The 19,355-nt window shown below is 43.3% G+C and overlaps 1 protein-coding gene across 5 annotated transcripts in view; it reads left to right on the top strand.

Moving 5' to 3' along the window:
- The window catches only part of MTR (5-methyltetrahydrofolate-homocysteine methyltransferase), a 93,858-nt gene that overhangs the window by 50,412 nt on the left and 24,091 nt on the right, over positions 1-19,355 (top strand). For all 5 annotated transcript variants that reach the window (XM_024561653.3, XM_024561652.3, XM_024561654.3 and 2 more), the window contains 9 exons: positions 754-933; positions 2,459-2,575; positions 2,849-2,989; positions 8,580-8,669; positions 9,729-9,881; positions 11,571-11,678; positions 12,763-12,863; positions 18,218-18,285; positions 18,837-18,957. In XM_024561653.3, the coding sequence (XP_024417421.2) occupies positions 754-933; positions 2,459-2,575; positions 2,849-2,989; positions 8,580-8,669; positions 9,729-9,881; positions 11,571-11,678; positions 12,763-12,863; positions 18,218-18,285; positions 18,837-18,957 (1,079 nt within the window). The remainder of the gene's footprint in view (positions 1-753; positions 934-2,458; positions 2,576-2,848; positions 2,990-8,579; positions 8,670-9,728; positions 9,882-11,570; positions 11,679-12,762; positions 12,864-18,217; positions 18,286-18,836; positions 18,958-19,355) is intronic.

Genomic DNA, 19,355 nt, shown 5'->3' with positions numbered 1-19,355 from the left:
GTTGAGTTGTCTGGCAACAGCCACAGCAGAGCGTGCAGCTTGGTGTGCCTCCTTGGGTCTCTGTCTCTGTCTGCTTCCCTCTCCACCATTCCTCTAAGGAGCAGGGTGGGCAGGTGGAGAAGACGAGGGGGCACACAATGGGAGATGACACGGGAGATTCCATTGGCCCTGAGTCTAAGGAGGATGGAAAGTGACTGGGGTTGACCCTTGCTGCCGTGGGTGCTCCTCTTTGTGGGGCCACTGTTTTGAAGAGCCGTACCAGTGCGATTTATACTCCCGACCTAAGGCCCGCCCATGTTAACCAGCTGTGGAGGTGGAGAGCACACGCGTATCCTAGAGGCCACATGGGTAGTCCTGCAGGAAGGTCCGAGAGGGCGCTGCAGAGTGGCCGGGGTGGTGGCTCAAAGCTCTGCTGGGGGGCGGGGGAGGGCACTTGTTCGTAATTTGTCCTTTAGTGTTTGAATCTTTGTCTCCTGTGTGTATTTTGTAGAAACCTACTTATTAATATACCATACATGTGCGTGTAAGATTCAATTTTTACAGAAGCAGTGTAGTAGCTGTTGTGCTGGTGAAAACACAGAGGGACTTTAAACCAATTCCTCCTTCGAGATAATTTGATAAATGTTGAGAAGGTGCTTGGGGTTTGGATTTTTATGAAATCCAAGCGTTGGTACTAAAGTACCAATGCACCTCTGTTTTTGTAGATAACACTATTTTTCTGCTTAAATTACAATCAATTGTTCCTTTTTCCAGGCGACAGAAACAGACACCAAAGTCACAGTGTGCACCCGGGCCTACCATCTGCTTGTGAAAAGACTGGGCTTTAATCCAAATGACATCATATTTGACCCTAACATCCTCACCATTGGTACTGGGATGGAAGAACACAACTTGTATGCTGTTAATTTTATCAATGCAACAAAAGTCATTAAAGTAAGTATGGGTATTTTCTCTCTTCCACTCAAAACGTCAAATTGACCACATGGCTCCAGTGAATAGTTTGAACTGTCATGTATATATGAGTACTTACTGGCTGGGAATGTTGACATTCTTGTTCTTAGGTAGTAAAATGGTTTTCTGAAATTTAGGGCCCTTTATTATTCCTTTTTTATATGTTATTTTAAACTGTGAAATATAACACACACTGCAGAATATATAAAAATAGAGAATGATAATTAACTATAAAGCATTTAATAGCTCTCATTTAGATCATGAATACAACATGGCTATGGCTGTGTCTCTTTCTGGTTGCACCCTCATCCTGAGTTTTGTTGCTTTTGCTTTATAACTTTTATCATTTGTATTTGTATAGTCAACCTGAATTAGCCATGGATTCTATATTTGCATATTCACCTCCACACTAAATTTTACCTGTGACCCCAAATCAATATGCATGGGGCCTTTGCAGTTCTTCCCAGCCATCTCTTTATGCAGAGTGGTGTGACCCACCTTTTCCCGGATGAGTTCACCCAGGACACACGGTCTGGTTCTTGTTTCAGTGCTCGTTCTGTAAACAAGTGTCCTTTTCATGGACACAAATATGGTGATTTTGTGCCATACTTGCCAATTTTTGAGCTTTTTCTAGGGGGTGGATTCCTCCCTGTAAAGGGTCCCCAGGCACAGGGCTGCAGTGCTGTCTGTGCTCCTGAGAGCCAGAAGGCAGGAGGTGCCTCATGGAGAAAACACGGGTGTTAGAGAGGCTTTGTTTAGACATGAATTGTGATGCTGTTGGCTGTGAGCTCAAGGTTGGTGAATCAACGATATGTATTAAACAGACATCCTGAAATGGACACACATAAAACAAGGTCATATGTTGATCAGTAGATGAACATTTGGGACCAGAGGGGCAAAGGAACCCAGTCTTGTGTTTCCTCGGGAGCAGTGGTTTTCAGTGTTCCCCAAGTCAGTGTTTCTGGTGACTTGAGAGAACTTAATCACCACAAATAATGAGAATCACTGTGTAAAGAGTTATAGCTTAGTTTTTCCTGTTTCTGAGCTTAAATTTAAGATTTTTCCTTACCCACCTTCATTTTAAAGATTGATTGAGGTATAGTTATACTTTGTTAAGGCACAATATTCCACCATGTGACTCTTCCACAGTTAACTGTTCTGCTGTTGATAAGCATTTGGCTGGTCCCAGTGTTGGGACATTGTGAGCAGTGTTGCTGTGAACATTCCTGTATGTGTAGCTTGGGCACATGTGCATGAATGTCTCTGGCACATATGTCAGGAAGTGGGGTGGTTGGGTCCTAGCAGATCATGGAAGCTGTCTCCCACTCAGGCAGTTTGTACATTAGCCGGCAGTTCCACGCAGATGCTTGACAATTGTTATAAGGCGTGATGGTAACTTCAAACTTGAACCTTTTACTTTCCACTTTTATATATAAAGTGTAAGGGATGTGATTGCTCCTCTTGGCAAAATAGGGGAATCTTTTCACATTTTAAATTTTTTTGCTAGGAAACACTACCTGGATCCAGAATAAGTGGTGGTCTTTCCAACTTGTCCTTCTCCTTCCGAGGAATGGATGCCATTCGAGAAGCAATGCATGGGGTTTTCCTCTACCATGCAATCAAGGTATGGTGAAACACCTGTTTCCCTGGAAACCAGCTTTTGCCTAGGGCAGGGGTTTGTAAGCCTGCAGACCAACTCTGGCCTGCTGCCAATTTCTGAGCGTAAAATCTTACTGGAGCAAAGCCACAGCCACTCATGTATTGCGTGTGCTGTGTTTACGAGACAGCAGAGACCATGGCCTGAAGTGTTTTCCGCCGGGCCCAAACAGATGAGGTTTGCCAACCCCTGATTGGGAGTGTTCCTGGGAATTCTCACTTTGCTTTGTCTTGCCCTTAGTTTGGTATGGACATGGGGATAGTGAATGCTGGAAACCTCCCTGTGTATGACGATATCCATAAGGAACTTCTCCAGCTCTGTGAAGATCTCATCTGGAATAAAGACCCTGAGGCCACTGAGAAGCTTCTACATTACGCCCAGGTAGAGCGAAGGTGTTTTGATGGGTGGCTTTCCTGTCTTTGAATTTATTGCTCCTGTGGGCATTAGACCTGCGTTGTAGACGAGAAGCAGGGATCTAATCACTCTTAGGATCACTGAGGATTTTTACAGAGAGCTCCAGGGGAGCTGTTCTCGGGAGAGCGAGGAAGGACAGATGGGCCATGTGTGGGCTGCTCGGTGTTCTGAATTTGTGTTTCCATCTATTTTAAAATATAAAATTGATTTTTCTCATATGAAAGTTACACAATTCTAGAATATTTACAAAATACAGATAAACAAAACAAGGAAATAAGAATCACTCATAATCCTACTACCCGAAATCAGATACTGCTGAGAGTTTGTTATAACGTTGCTGTCATGGTTCTTTGTTTTTTCTTAATTTTTTTTCCAAAACGTGTACTCATAGGGATGTCCACACACATACACACTCATATTTTTTACAGAAATAGAACTATACCCTAGATGCTTCTTTGGTAACCTATTTAGTGGTACACTGGGAATGAACATCTTCCCATTTTATTAGCTATTTTTCTACCTTACAATTTAAATCAGCTCTTTTGGATTTTCTTACGTGGCTGGAATTCCCTGGTTCCCACATGTTTACATTTGTACACCTGTTTATGCTAGGGTCTCCTCCGTCTGTATCAGGGTTCTGTAGTTCAGGGCTGGAGGTATGTACACATTTATTCAATAGATGTGAGAATAATTATAGTTAATCCAAAAATTAGTTCCTTGTCTCCCACTTATTCTGTGTTGGGCAGTCCTAGGTACGTTAAATGTCGATCATAGGTGCTGCTTCCTAGAACTCAGTTTAAGGAAAGATGAGATCTTTACCTCAAAAAACCTTAGTTTTATATTTACTTCAGGAAGTGATGGCAAAGGAAGACATTTTGTCCTACAGGCTGGGAAAGTGGTAGAATGCTTTTGTACATATTGCCACCTTTGTTAATGTTCTCCATGTTAAAATCGATTCTTTCCTCCTCCATCAAAGAGCATTCATTTGTTCTGTGACAAGGGTAGGATGATTTAGGGTGAACTGTATCGTTGATTTGCGAGCCTGATGGTGGCACACTTTAGATTTCTGAGGCTGCTTGTGATAGTTAGCCTTCTGCACAGCAGCGAAGCTGATTGCAGTTCAGACTGCGTCAATACATGACCGTCTGCTTAGCTCCTTCAAAACATTTCTCACGTGGACCCGAGACAGAACGTCTCTGGTCTCGATCGCTGCAAATACAACCAAGTTCTGTTTCAGCTTATTCCATAAGAAACAGTTGCTCCACTTCTTTTTTCATTTTCTTGGCTGCTTTTGCTCATGTAGACAAAGTGCTTAACCCTTTACTATTCTTTGAACATCAAGACATGGGTGTGAAACACTATTCAGTTTTTGTCTTAGTCTATCTTCCAGCTGGCAGGCGACCCTCCCTTAATCACTGACTAAGGGTTCTGATGAAGGCCAAAAGGGCGTCTGGGCCTCTCCAGTCTTAACGGCGTAGTAGAACGTTTTTAAAGTCCATGAAACGATGTGCCGTTTCATCTCTCTCTGCCGTCCAGATGAGACAGCACTCCCACTTAGGAAAATTGGGCTCCTCATTTATAAGACTACTCTCATTTAGGGTTTTGTTGGCTTTGTGTCCTATATCAGCCATTCTTTCTGGTTTATGCTCACTTTTAGAATTTGTTTACAAGTTTTTGTTTCTGTATGTGGTGCTGAGCTGCCAAGAGGTTTTGCCCCTGGGGCACAGCATAATTGAGAGAAATCCTAATAGCCATTTCAAGAGCTTAACAATCATCATATAAGAAATTGCCTCCCTCTTAATGTAACCACAAGGACTTATTACAAGGCATTGTCAGGTAGGTTATCTACAATCAGGGTGACCTCTGTTTCCATAAGTATATCTGTTAATAACAAAACAGATATACTTTAATAATTCCCAGGATACACTGAGTGCAAATGGAGCATGAAAAGCAGGAATATTACTAGGGAAATAGGGGTGGGGAATATTTTTTCTTTATAAGAGAATGATTGTCTCTTTGTATTAAATGAAGAAGCCTGCACCCATTAACGTACCTATCTGATACATATTGAAAAGGATGGAAAGAGTCCTAAATTCTAATCCCACTTTTGGGGAATAAATGAGTATGTTGAGAAATAATTCCCTAATTTGGTGCAGACTGACCTGTGGTGAGTAAATGTTTTTTGTGTCCAATGTTTTTTGGATCATGGTAATATATCACTCGCATGGAGTTTCTTTACTAACGGTACCCAGTAGAGGTCATGACTCCTCTGGGCAAAGACTGGAAACATCTCTTGCTCTGAATGGGATGCTTCTTAAATGACCTTGGATTGCCAGAATATTCTTGATACTTTTCTGGAAAAAGAAAGATCTTCTGTTCTTTGATCTCTCTTTGATCTTGCCCAGTGCCTCTGGAGCTCTCGTTCTTCTCTGGCTTCCTCTCCGGCAGTTCGCTCCCCTGGATGCTGGTCCAGTCTGATACCAGAAACAAAACACAGGGACTCCGTGAAGCAGAAGCTACTCGAGAGCAGTAGCTGCAGATACAAGGAGTAGCCAGATGGCCATGACAACTGGTTGGTCAGGTTTCTTGGTAACTTGCCGTGTGATGAGCTTCCAGTGTATCTGCTGTCTGGCCTAACTCCGTGTGTGAAACTGTGCCGCAGCTCGTAGTCAGGTCCTGGAGAATGTCCTTTTGAAGGACTAGTTGGAAAGCCACGTTGTACTCTGACATAGCTGCTTTGAAATGGTACTGTTTCCCCATAATATTGATATTCTGAAGCATGTCCATCAACTGGGGTCTTTTTCATTCTCTGCAGTACCGGTACTTTGGTGGAATCGTCACACAGCCCTCACTGTGTCCTCATTTGCCCCTGTCAATGATCACATTTGTTTTGACCCCTCCACGCCCCATATGTGCTACACACTGTGAATTTTTTTGTGAACACACCAGGTCCTTTATCCAAGAGGGTTTGGAACAGTGTGCCCTGTTTCTACCTATCAGACTTGCCCCCGGGCAGGAGCCAGCTGCTGTGTGGTTGACAGAACAAGGGGTGCTCACATGTGTCAGGTGATGTGGATGTGAGCTTCAGGTCTTTTTTCCTTTATCTTTCTCCCTTCCATGACACATAGCTCTGGTTTTGTGGGGTTTCCCCTTGAATAAAGGTCAGAGTATATAACCTATGAATTTTGCGATTTTTTGTGCTATTTTTAGTTTTTTTAATTGAAGTATAACATTAATTTCAGGTGTGTAACATTATGACTTGATATTTGTATACATTGCAAAATGATCACGGTGAGTCTAGTTAACAATTTTCACCACACGTATTTACGGATTTGTTTTTCTTGTGATGAGATGTCTTAAGATCTACTCTCCTAACAACTTCCAAATATTCAGTGCAGTAGCGTTAACTGTCAGCGTACAGCGCATCACATCCCCAGAACTGCACCTTTTGACCCCTTCAGTCGTTTCACCCTCCCACCCCCAACCTCTGGCGACCCCAGTCTCTATTTATGAATTCGTGTTTTAGATTCCCCATGTAAATGAGGTCATACAGTACTGTCTTTCTCTATCGGACTCATTTCTCTTAGGACGCTGTTGTTACAAATGGCAGGGTTTTTCTTTATACTGAGTAATATTCCATGTACTGTCTTTCTTTATTCATTTGTCTATCGATGGACACTTCCATGTCTTGCTTATTGTGAAGAGTGTTGCAAACAATTTTTTTTATCATCATCTTCTTTAGATTTTGTGTTATGTGAGGGAAGCATCGGTCTTTGGTATGTGAAAGTGCTTGTGCTGTCAGTCTTCCAGGTAACTGCCCCAGCCTGGACTCTTGGAGTTCCCCAGCTCCTTCCTTCTCTTACGCAGGGTCTGTTGCTTTAATGCCTTTATGTCAGTCCTTTTTTCCCCTTCCCCTTACTGCCACTGTAGTCCAGGCCTTCGTCGTGGACTATTAAATCGTTCTCCCTCCAGGGTTCTCTTTAAAATAGTACTTTGAATGTAATTTTGCAGCTTTAGAACTTTGAATTGTGTTGTCTCCCCACCTCTGACCCCACAGTTGCCTGGAAGGTTAAATCCAAATTTAATAGCCTGGATTTTGGTGCTATGTGACTTGGCCTCTACTACCCCATACAGACACTGCTCCAGAAGCATACATTTTTGTTCAGTATTGTATTATTCGGCTCATGCTGACTGAACTCTTGTTTTGTGCTGTGCACTTTGCTGAACGTGGAGGATTTCGGTAGTCAGAGGGTGTGCCCCTGCAGAGCCCAGTTCCGTGGGCCATGCAGAAATGGGCAGAGGCAGTTGCAGTGCAGTGTGGCAAGTGCTCTGGCAGGGTGGACAGGGTGCTACTGTGAGAAGGCTTAGGAGGGACACTGAGCCCAAAGGTGGAGGAGGTCGGGTGAGACCTGAGGCTGCACGGAATCACCCAGGCTGAGTTTGGTGTTGGAGGGTGGTGCTGGTGGTCCCTGCCAGGGCATGTGTGCTTGCATCTAACTGGAACCTGGTGATGCAGTAGATGCTGAATAATGAGTGTCAGATGAACAAATGCGTAGAGCTGGAGGTGAAGAGACGATGGACGGTGTAAAGAACCGGCGTGTACAGGGTAGCTAAGCTTGCCGGGAAGGGTAGCCTAAAGGGCAGGGAAGCTATAGGAGAAAGCCAGAGGGGTCGTCCAGTGAATTTCTTCACAGGTGGGTGGTTTGACCTGGTTTGCTTTTTGGAAGGTCCCTCTGGCTGCCGTGCAGATGCATGGAAACCAGGGTGAGTCTGGGCTGCAGGGACCCGTTGGTTGCTTGGACTATGAAGGTGGAAGCAGGTAGAGAGAAATATTGAAGAGGTATTCAATATTATTGTTAGGGCTGGGTGCTCCATTAAATGTGAGGAATGGATGGATATTGAAGAAAGATACTTACATTTATGGTTTGGGCAGCTGGTGCTACCAGTGAGAAGGAGAAAACAGGTTAGGTGTAATACTGCTGTTCGTCTGTGTGCTCTGACATTGCACTTCTGTCCCTTTGCCGAAGCTGTCAGCCTCTTCAGAGTCTCTTCACCCCAGTCTGTGACGGTCACTTCTTTCTCAGAGTCCTGGTGCAGTGTATTGTCTATGGGCTAAGTGTCAGCCCATAGCACACGCTTTCTCTTATAGCTGGCCTTTCCCCCTCCCTCCCGACAAGGCAATGCTCTGGCAGCACCTGTCTGACTCAGCGTCATTACAGTCCCTCTGCACGTACCTGTGGGTAGTGGTGTTCCCTGTTGAGAGCACTGCAAGCTCGTCAAATGTGGGGTAGAACTTCTTGGACCATCCAGGAAATCTTTTTTCCTAGGTTATCTTTTAGGAAAGAAGGAAGAAAATATGGAACCTCGCTCTGTCCCTCTACTAAAAGTTCAAGTCCTGAAAGATTTCTGCTTCCCTCAAACGTTTATGGAGATCCTAATTCATTCAGGATACGCTATTAGGGGCTGGAAGTATAAAAGAAGGATAAGGCCTAGTTTTTGCTGCCAGATAGTTCAGTGAAGACCTGTTATATTTGTCTCTGTGCTAATTTCATTTAAGACTCATGGCAGAGGCGGGAAGAAAGTTGTCCAGACAGACGAGTGGAGGGGTGGCCCCGTGGAAGAACGCCTGGAGTACGCTCTTGTGAAGGTGAGCCATGGGCCCTGCACCAGTTTGGGGTGGGGCTCGGCCCCGTCCTTGTCTGATGTTATTGCTGCAGGGGAGGAGCTGACGGCAAAGGAGAATCCCCAGATCCCATGCCGCATCCCTGACCTTGGGCACATTTGGCAGTGTCCAGAGACATTTTTGGTTGTCACAACTGGAGTGGGAAGTGTTCCCAGATCCAGGGGCCAGGAATGCTGCTAAACATCCTACAATGCACAGGACAGGCCTGTGTGACAAAGAATCATTCAGCTCGAAATGTCAGTACCAAGCTTGAGAAACGCTCTCCTTAGACCCAGTTGCTGTGATTCGATCAAAAAGCAAGTCCTGGCTCATCCGCTGGTAACTAATGTCAGGCAAGCTAATCTCCTGCCTTCGGTTTCCTCATTTGTGAATCTGGAGAATTTCAGAGTTCTTTTCTCTTTTTTTTGGCTATAGTAGAATTTGAACTTTTAACTTCTTGAGATTCACATATTTAAGGTTGTGGAACTAGGCAGCCACAGCCAAGGATCCTTGAACTAGGGGACACTGGAGGACAGGGTTTGATCACTGAAGCTGGATAAGTTGGTGGAGGCTCTGGGGCCTGAATGTCACCCATAGGTCCTGCCCATTGTCTTTCCTCCACACCCCCCAAGAACTGCAGTGAGAAATGCTCTTTCATAGGAGATACTTAGGAATGTAAAATCTGTTACACCACTGGGATAAGACATGCATGAATTTGAACTTTACTTATTAGGGCTGGTTCTCTCACTCATAGCTCACTTTTACTGAGTACTTACTTTGTGTCAATAAAGCCCCCAAGCACTTCTTACAGGTGTCTAGTTCAATCCTCAGTGTAACCTTACAAGGCAGGTACTATGTGATGTTGTGGTTGAGGAAACTGAGGCTTAATGAATCTCCTGAACTGGTGGTAGAAACCGGGATTTGAACCATGCAGTCTGATTCCAAAACCTGTACTCTTAAGCATTTCCATGATTCATTCTTTGTTGGCTGTTTAGACTTAAGCCCCTGTTTTATGTGATTTCCCCCCCCCCCTTTTTTTTGTAGGGCATTGAAAAACATATTATTGAGGATACTGAGGAAGCCAGGTTAAACCAGGAAAAGTATCCTCGACCTCTGAATATAATTGAAGGACCTCTGATGAATGGCATGAAAGTTGTTGGTGATCTTTTTGGAGCTGGAAAAATGTTTCTACCTCAGGTTGGCAAAAGATGGGGGGAGGGGGCGCGGTATTTTCACAATTGAAAGAAAAAGTCTTTGTCTTCTAATAAATAGCGTTTGGATATATTTCTCACATTTTAATTTTGAAACGAGCTCACGGGCATTGAGATCTTTTCTGCCCGGCAGTTTTTCTCTAAATGGGGAGGCTACAGGTCATGTGGAAATTCTTTGTTCTAATCTCCATGTCTGACCTTGTGTATCACTTCTTCTCCCCAACTGCTGTCCACCTCCCCCAATGTTAAAATAAAACCCAAGGTTAATGTAAAGTTAATGTTAGTAACATTGGGTTTGACCAACCAAAATTCATCTTTTGGGATGCGTATTTTGAAAAAGTCATTATCATTTTAAATAGTGATATACATTAAATATGTTTTGAGTAAAACCAGAGCTCTCATTTTGATTTATAGCAGCTACTAACCACAAGTACTTGTTGAGCCCTGGGTTTAGGGGAGGGGCCTACAAAAAATTAAAACACTGTTCTTTTTTTTTTTTAATCACTTGTTCCTTATTGTTAATTGCCCATTTTCTTTCATAACATTCATCCCTTTTTTAACAGGTTTGTTGTTTTGTAATTAACATACACTAACCACACATTTACAAGGACACGGTTTGGTCATTTAACATGTGTGCCCACCACCGTCACACTCCCGCACTCACTGAGGATGCGGGACCTTCCGTCATCCCATCTCCTTAGTCTCCTCCAGTCTGGGCAAGTTCCTCAGTCTTGGTTTTTTATGATTTGACTTATTTTCAACTTTTACTTTTGTGTCAACTTTAGATTTACAGACAAATTGCCAATGTAATTTAAAAAGTGCCTCTCTATCCCTCACCCAACTTCTTCCCCTAATGTGAGTATTTTTACTTGACTGTAGTGCTGTTATCAGAGCCAGGAAGTGAGCATTGGTGTAGTGCTGTCAAACAAAGACCGTAATGAGGCTTCACCAGTTTTTCCACTACGGTTTCCTTTTTGTTCTAGGATCCCGCTTTCCTTTTATCCTGACTTCTCTGGCAGTTCCTCGTATGACCATGATTTTTGAAGAGTCCAGTATAGTTATTATATAGACAGTCCCTCAGTTTGAGTTTGTCTGAAGTTTTCTCACTTTTGGCAAGAACAACACAAAGTGACACATGCCCTTCTCTGGGGATCATGTCAGGCGGCCCATGAAGTTGCTCTCTCATTAGTGGTGATGTTAATTTGGATCATTTGGTTAATGGCATCTCCAAGGTTTTGTCACTGGAAATTTACTCGTAGGGAGGAACCCTGACACTGTGCAGACATCCTGTTTCTTATCATACTTCCCCCATGAATTTCAGCACACCTTGATGGATTTCGTAAGAGGCCCTGTTCTCACTTAGCATAAACCTTAATTATAAGTGAATTATAATGCTGGGGCCCTTGCAGAGAAGGCTGAGAAGGGGCTCATGGTGGAGAAGCTAGAAGCTTGGAGAACAATGGAGGGCCTTGGAGGTGAGAAAAGATAATGTGCAAAGCGCAGAGGACAGGAATAGCCGCGTTTGATCTCTGGCTTGTTTTCCTCCTACGGTAGTCAGTTGTGTGCTCTCCCCCCAGGACTCATTCCTTACCCTGCCCACCGTCGAATGTGGGCACCGGTCCGTCAGCAGCCATTCAGGTTGTTTGATAAAGATGCCTGACTCTGTTTTTCCCAGGTTATAAAGTCCGCTCGGGTCATGAAGAAGGCTGTGGGCCACCTTATTCCCTTCATGGAAAAAGAAAGAGAAGAAAGTAGGGTGCTCTCTGGCACAGTAGAAGAAGAGGTAAGTCATTTTTGTCCAGGCCCGTGGTCCCTGTGAGGAAATGGCCTCAAAGACTCTTACTGGAGTGGGGTAGGGACTATGCGGCTTGGCTGTGTTTGTCATCGAAGGTAAAACAGAGAAATAATCTCTTTTACCAAATATCAGAATACCCTGGGATTTGCCTTTGAGTGTGGCTTTATGAAACTTTTAATAAGAATATAATTTTTCAAACAAAGCCTCTGATTTCAGGACAAAATCAGTTTGTTCATTCATTCATTCATTCATTCATTCATCTGTTGACCATTTACAGAGCTCCTACTAGGTGCTAGGTACTGCAATAGACACTGTAGCTATAAAGGTCAGTCCCTACCCTTGAGCTATTGAGTGGTGTTTGGTTTTGGAAACCTGTTAACTGAGTAGCCCCTGTATACTGGTCATGTCCTGGCACTGCCTGTGGATTCAGTTGGTTCTGTGGCTGCACTACCACGGGAGACAGTAAGCTTAGCTCCTGGGGAAGCTCAGTCCACTTTGGCCCCTCAGATCTGAACTCTTAAAGTAACCTGAGTTTGTTAATGGCACAGAAAAACATAGTGGTTATAAAAATCCCGGTTGCCTTGCATGCCTTTGTGTTTTAGGGAGGGGTGCCAATGGCGCATGGAACAACAGTGTTACAGCTGCAAGGAGATAATCAGATGCCCCCTCGTGCAGGGCTGCTGGGGGTTCAGACTCTGATGGGACATGTGCCACAGTGTCCTCCGGCTCGTCCTCCCCACTCACTGCCAACTGTGAAAATTGTCACACAGTTTTAGGGGTTAAGGATATGGCCTTCGGCTATGGGACTATTTGTATTTGAACCTAAGCTGCTCTATAAGGTGTGGAACCCATGATCTTGGTTGAAGCTCCCTAGGCTAACCGAACAGGTAAGCCACCTTTGAGCTGCTAAGCCACCCTTGAGTTGCTCCTGCCTGCAGAGCACATGGCTTGGGCTCTGGGTCTGTCTAGGAGGTTGTCTTAGTTGCATTAAATTGCTTCCTGGGTGTAGAGAACCAGGTGATCTGCTCTAAAGTGATTACAGCAGTGTTCAGGGGCTTGTCTCCCTCTCTAGGACCCTTACCACGGCACCATCGTGTTGGCCACCGTGAAGGGGGACGTGCACGACATAGGCAAGAACATCGTTGGAGTGGTTCTCAGCTGCAATAATTTTAGGTAAGTGAAGTCTCACCGCTTCCAACCACTTTCTTATTTAAAATTAAAAGTATTGCCAGGATAGTTCTTTAGTGGGTGGGAGGAGGTGGCAGTGGATATTAGAGGCTATTTTTAGTTTTTTTCTTTTTTTTCTTACTGTGTTTTCAAATTTTCTACATTGAATATGCCTTTTCAACTGATATAAGTTAGTAATTATTTAATCTGTTATATGTTTAGTAAGGATAAAAAGAAAAGAAAAAAAGCTATTCAAGCAGGGTCAAAACACCCAAGAGACTTCTTGAGAATTGACCTTGAGCCAGAGACTCTAGTAACCAGAACACTGGGCTCCTACCCATGGCCAGAGGCATACAGCATATTTTCTTGTTCTCAATGAACTGCTGTACTTTAGAGCCGAGATCTTATGAGATTGGCTAAGTGGAGTTTTATAAGAAGGCTTTCACTGGGACAATATTCTCTTTTCCCTGCTTACAACAGGACCATACATGCTTCTTGGTAATGAAGCTTGATTTTAGAATGTATACAAGTAAAATCCATTTCTGACATTATCTCATCATAGTGAATAAATATTCAGCACAAGGTTATGCCCTTGTGAGCAGTGATGACCTTTTAGTAAGCATATGTTTTGCTTCAGTTTCAACATATTATTTATAGACAAAAGCCTGATGTAGCTACCTAATGTCTTCTCTGGTCCATGTCCAACCAACAGTCCTTTGGAGCCACGGACTGCTTTCCAATGTGCTCTTTTCTCTGTGGAGAAGAGAGTCGTGCTGCCGCTGCAGCTGTGTCCCTTAGAGTTCTCTTTCTCAGGTGACAATTATGCGTAAGGCCCCCTCTCTACTCTCAGCATGTCTCTCCATCTCTGTGTTCAAGGCTGATTGAGTACAACTAAGAAGCACTCAGGAAGGCTGGGGGTCAGGGAGCCAGCTTGGGGTGGCACCTTTCCCCTCCATCCTCACAAGTGCTAGTGTTTGCCTGCCTACTCACTGTCAAGACGTAGCCTTCTGCCCCGGTCCTGAAAATGAGAACTGTTCCTCAGAATGTATTATTTTTTTAAGAAGATAAATACATTGGAGAGACAATTGCAGCTTTGTAATAAGACTGCCTATAGAATAAATATTTGGATAGTTTTTGCTTCCTAAACCTATAACACATTTTTGTTTTATATCATCTTTTCAAATTCAGTGTTGTCGGTTTTGATTTTATCACTATTAGTTAAAATTTGGTTCAGCTAATTAAAAGTGTGTGTAGATCATCTGCTGTGTGCTACGTATTGTACTGGTTTGGTTGACTTTATTCCATGCAAGGAGTTTACTGTTTATCAGGCTAAATGGCCAGGTACATATTCGACTGTAAATGGGATAAGAACTATTGAAAAGGTGACTTGTAGGTAAACTTCATAAAGCATTCTTAAGATCCTGTTGTCCTGTGTTTATCAATTTTTATTTTGAAAAATGGATAAGTAGCTGAGAGAATCCTACTAGGAATGTTTTCCCTCCAGAGATGATGTTTTCAGAGACTTGGGAGAGCAGTGGCGTTTCTCCAGAATGGCAGCCCCCCGCGAAAGCCTGCTCACTTCCCCTGGGCTTCCTCTAGCACAGCCAGCTCCTCTGACTTGTGCCTTGAAGGTCTGCTTGTCTTTGCTAGTAACTCTAACTAGGGAAGCATCTACTGATGAAACTTTAATTATTCCTTTTACCAAAACATAAGTGTATGTGCAAACTTTTCTATCAGGTCAAACACCCCTTTGGGTCTTGCATCTTGTAACAGTGGACTCTTGGCCTTGGTGAGGTTGATTCTGTAGCCTCAGCTAGTGGAAATTTGCTCCGGAGATGTGCCTTAGGTAGTTAAATCTGCTTATGCTGCTTGCATGAATCACCCAGCTGGTGAGTGAGCCTAGTTAACCATCCAGCACCAAGTCCTAATGCACCTTTCTTGTTCTGGTTCTTTGTCACTGACACAGTGAATCTCATGAAATGATAAACAATTTTTTTTCTTTGTGGGAGGAAAAATATAAAAAGGACTAACAGCAATAGTGCTATCTAGACAGAAAATGCGTTTTTCTTGGGGATTATACAATAGAGACTATGATGCTATTAACCTAAAAATAAAAAGGCCTTTCTGAGTGAGAGGCAACAAGCATTTATTGATATTAAAAGAATAACTATTGGGGAAGCACTGGTTCAAGCAGAAGCCCACATAATATTCCAATTAGGAGACAAAGGCAAAGGGCGTTTATGAGAAAGGGAAGGGGAACGATGATGTCCACAGAGGGAGGGCATTTCTGTTGGTGCAGATATCATAGTGATGTTCTTCTAAACAGTGTTTTCAATATTTAGTTCAGTACTCATCAGTCCCGTAGTCATAATATCTGCTTTTTGGTACACTTGCAAACAGTTCTTTTGGAAATGAGGTTGCTTAGGCCCAGTCCAGACGGTATTTTGCCATTTTTACTTTCCAGAGGTTTGAGGCCTGAGTTGTGCAAGGCAGCTCCATTGTGCTGGCATCTCCTGCCCTGTTTACATGGTCATTTACAATGCATAGAATTTGAGAAGTTGAATAGATCTGAGGATGTATCCGCCTACAGTCTATTACTACAAACATTTGTTTACCACTTCACAATTTTTACAGGGCTTTATTTTTCTTTAATCCTCTCCCAAGGACATTTTTTAAAAATTGCTTTTAGAGAGAGAGGAAGAGAGAGAGAGAGAGGAAGGGAGAGAGAAAAACATGGATGCAGAAGAGAAGCATCAGTTGGTTACCTCCTTTGCGCACCCGGACTGGGTATCGTATATTCCCAGACCAGGGATTGCGTGTACCCAGACCTCCAATTGAACTGGCAGCCCAGGCGTGTGCCCTGACCCGGAATTGAACCCACAACTCTTTGTTTAGGGAACAACGCTCCAACCCACTGAGCCACACTGGCCAGGGCTATATAGTGTTGGTTTGTTGTTGTTGTTGTTAAGATTTGTATATATTTATTTATTTAGTTTTAGAGAAGAGGGAAGAGAGGGAGAGAGAGGGAGAAACACCGATGTGAGACCGAAACATCAATTAGTTGCCTCTTATACGCACCCCAAATGGGGACTGAACCGCTTGTGCCCTGAATGGGAATCTAACCTTCGACCTTTCACTCTGGGATGACGCCCAACCAAACCACACCAATCAGAACTCTGGTGCTTTTATAGAATAAATTTTTATCTTTTCCTGATTTTTTTCTTTTCTTTCATCCTTTTTTAAAAAAAATTTTAATGATTTTGATTCTGCTCTACCTGCCTCAATTATTGTATTTCTCACATTTAATAGATGAAAAAACTGAGGCTCAGTGAAGTTCAGTGATTTCTTCATGGTCACACACACGGTTAGCAAGTGGCGGGCCATACTCAGGGTATCAAGACTCTGCTATGTCAGTTTACTTTCCAATATTTATTCCATTTATCAAGTTAAACAACTTTAAATGTAATGTCTAATATTAATATTCTAGTTAAATTCCTCTTAAGAAATAATTTAGAATATTTTTTAAATCCATGCCCAAGGATATGTTTATTGATTTTAGAGAGAGAGTAGGGGAGAGAGAGAAACATCAATGTAAGAAGAACATTAATCAGTTGCCTCCCATACTTGCCCCAACTGGAGACTGAACCCGCAACCTAGGTATGTGGGCCGACTGGGGATCGAACCTGCAACCTTTTGGTGCACAGGATAGTGTTTCAACCAACTGAGTCACATGGCCAGGGCTAGAATATTTTTAAATATTACTGATCAAATATTTGATTACATGAATTAGATTTTAGATATACTTTAATAATAATTGTATAAAGATAAATGTGGACTTTCCCATTTAACAGATAATGCACACTATGTAATTCTATAAGAAAAAGTAGTATATAGCAACAGAAATTTTAAAATTAGATACCATACATCTAGTACTTTAAAAACTATGGATTTGGTGATACAAATAATGAGGCATATTTATATTTCAACCAGTGGTTCTTAAAATAACTGCCTAGTATGTGTAAAAAAAATAAGCAATATATAGCCAAGAATGAAATACTTTTAAACTGTATTGTCATGTTACAATGTTCAGCTGAGTAAGGAAAGTGACTGTGTCTAAGTCAAGGGTGCACTAGTCCACCTCTCCTACAGGCCTCACCAGAGGCTTTCAGCTTGATATATGTTAGTGTCTGTGTGTGTGCGTGTACACAAAAAACATATCACATAGTTCTCCAGTGTCACTGAGATGTAATTGATGTACATTGCATAAGTTAAGGTGTACAAGGTGTTGATTTGATACACTTACATACTGCAATATGATTACCACCATAGCGTTAGCTAACACCTCCATCATTCACATAATTTCCATTTCTTTGTGTGATGAGAACACTTAAGATTCACTGCTTTAACTCTTTCAAGTATATAACACAGCAGTGTGAACCATATTCACGATGCTGTGTATCACATCTCCAGAACTTACCCATCTTTTAACGGGAAGTCTGTAACCCTTGGCCAACATCGCCCCATTTCTCCTTCTCCAGCTCCTGGAACCCACATTCCTTTTGCAGAGTATAAAGGACTTTACTATAATATTTATTTTTAAGTCGTTTGTATTCTTAAATAGTAGGATGTTTTTGCAGAAGCATTTAGTGCAGCTTTTTTTTTTCTGAATTAGAAGCCCAAATTAAATGCTTGTATTTACAGCTCTGTTATAAATAAGCACTTTAGAAATATGATTATAAAATTAACATTTTTCTATAACATTTATTTTTGTTCTTTTTAATCTCTCAAGTGGCAAAATAGAAGACTGTATGTAAGAAAAGGCCTACAAAAAACAGGCACAGGGTATAGCTCAGAGTAAAGAAGGGAAACCAAGGGAAGTGGAGATGTAGGTGGGGGTGGCAGGAAGGGAGGGGAGACACAGTGAGGGGTGGTGGGCAGGGTGGCCCACACCTTCCTCCCCAGGCGTCAGGTCCCTTCCCTCATCCAGAGTTCCCAGGGCCAGTGGTTTCAGGATTTGCCACTAAATTGAATACTTAAAAATGGTTAAAAGGGCAAATTACATATTATATAGTTTTGATATGCCAAGAGCTATTGAACTGTATCCTTTAGATGGATGAATTGTATGCTGTGTGAATTATATATCGATAAAGCTGCTTATCAAAGCTCAGCATAATGCCTGGCATTTGGTTAGGCACTCAATAAATGGTCATCGTACTTGTAGTTGTCAGTGTTTAGTGAGCATTTCAGGGCGGGTCCAGTTTACGTCAGGGCAGTACGGATAGCTGAATGAAAATGTTCCCATCAGCCTCGTCTCTCGTGCACTCTCTCCAATTTTCTCACGCCCCATTTCTGTGCCTCAGAGTTATCGACTTAGGAGTCATGACTCCCTGTGAGAAGATACTGAAAGCGGCGCTGGACCACAAAGCAGGTACGGTGCACCGGGGCTTCTGGACACCTCCCGCAGCGCCCATCCGTGGGGGCCTGGTGGGGCGGGCCGGGAGTCAAGTGCCAGCTCCGCGTGGGGGCTGGCTGCCTCAGCGCCCTTCCTCACGGAGGCTGAAGAGGCGAATGGGGAACACGGACCTGCTGTCCCGCCCTGAAGGCGGGAATGGAGACAGCTTTCTCGCAGGAGAGTGGGGTCGTGCCAGGCTTTTTTCTCGGTGCGTAGTGTTTGTGTTTCTTGATACCCTGTGACATGTTCAAGTGCGGGATATCATACCTAAATATTTATCCTGCATGACTTACTGAAACTGTGGCAAGTACATTATTGCAGCTTTAGGGTACAAATCATATTTACTGCCAAAAGCAAACAAGAAATCGAAACCCCCAGTCAGAAAAGATTTCTTAGAATTAGAAATTGGGGATTCAGATTACATCTTGTGGTCTTTATTACAAAAGTTGTTTACATGACTCTTCACACTTTTTCTCCTTTTCTGTCATCCTCCTAATTTGTTCTTTTTCTCTTTTTTTAAATAATAGATATCATTGGCCTGTCAGGACTCATCACTCCTTCCCTGGATGAAATGATATTTGTTGCCAAAGAAATGGAGAGATTAGGTATAAGGATCCCGTTGCTGATTGGAGGGGCAACCACTTCGAGGTAAGTCACGCTTGCGAGCTCTGTGCTCCGCTTCACGTTCTGGGGAGTGCCCGCGTCGGAGGACAGTGGCAGGGCCTGCGTCCCCTCCTTGCACAGAAGCGCGTGCACTCTGCAGCCTTGACCTGGGCAGGGAAGAGTGCCTTTGGAGCTCGCCCTAGGAAGCCTTTGGGGGCCCCGCTTGAAGAGCCCTTTCCTCAGCCCTCGCACCTGCCATTCAGTTCCTGCGACTTACAGTGGACGCTTCTCTCAGAATCAGACTAAGCGGAGCAGCTGCGTTTTGGCACGAAGACACCGTGTGAACTTTAGCCACTCTCGGTCCTGAAGCAGGCGTCTGGTGGAATAATTACAGGTTCCCTCGATGAAAAGGCAACCTGTGGTAGTGGAGACAGAAAGCGAGA

The sequence above is a fragment of the Desmodus rotundus genome, chromosome 10 (assembly GCF_022682495.2).
Source record: "Desmodus rotundus isolate HL8 chromosome 10, HLdesRot8A.1, whole genome shotgun sequence".
Taxonomy (NCBI): Eukaryota; Metazoa; Chordata; class Mammalia; order Chiroptera; family Phyllostomidae; genus Desmodus; species Desmodus rotundus.
This window is presented reverse-complemented; position numbering and strand designations above follow the sequence as displayed.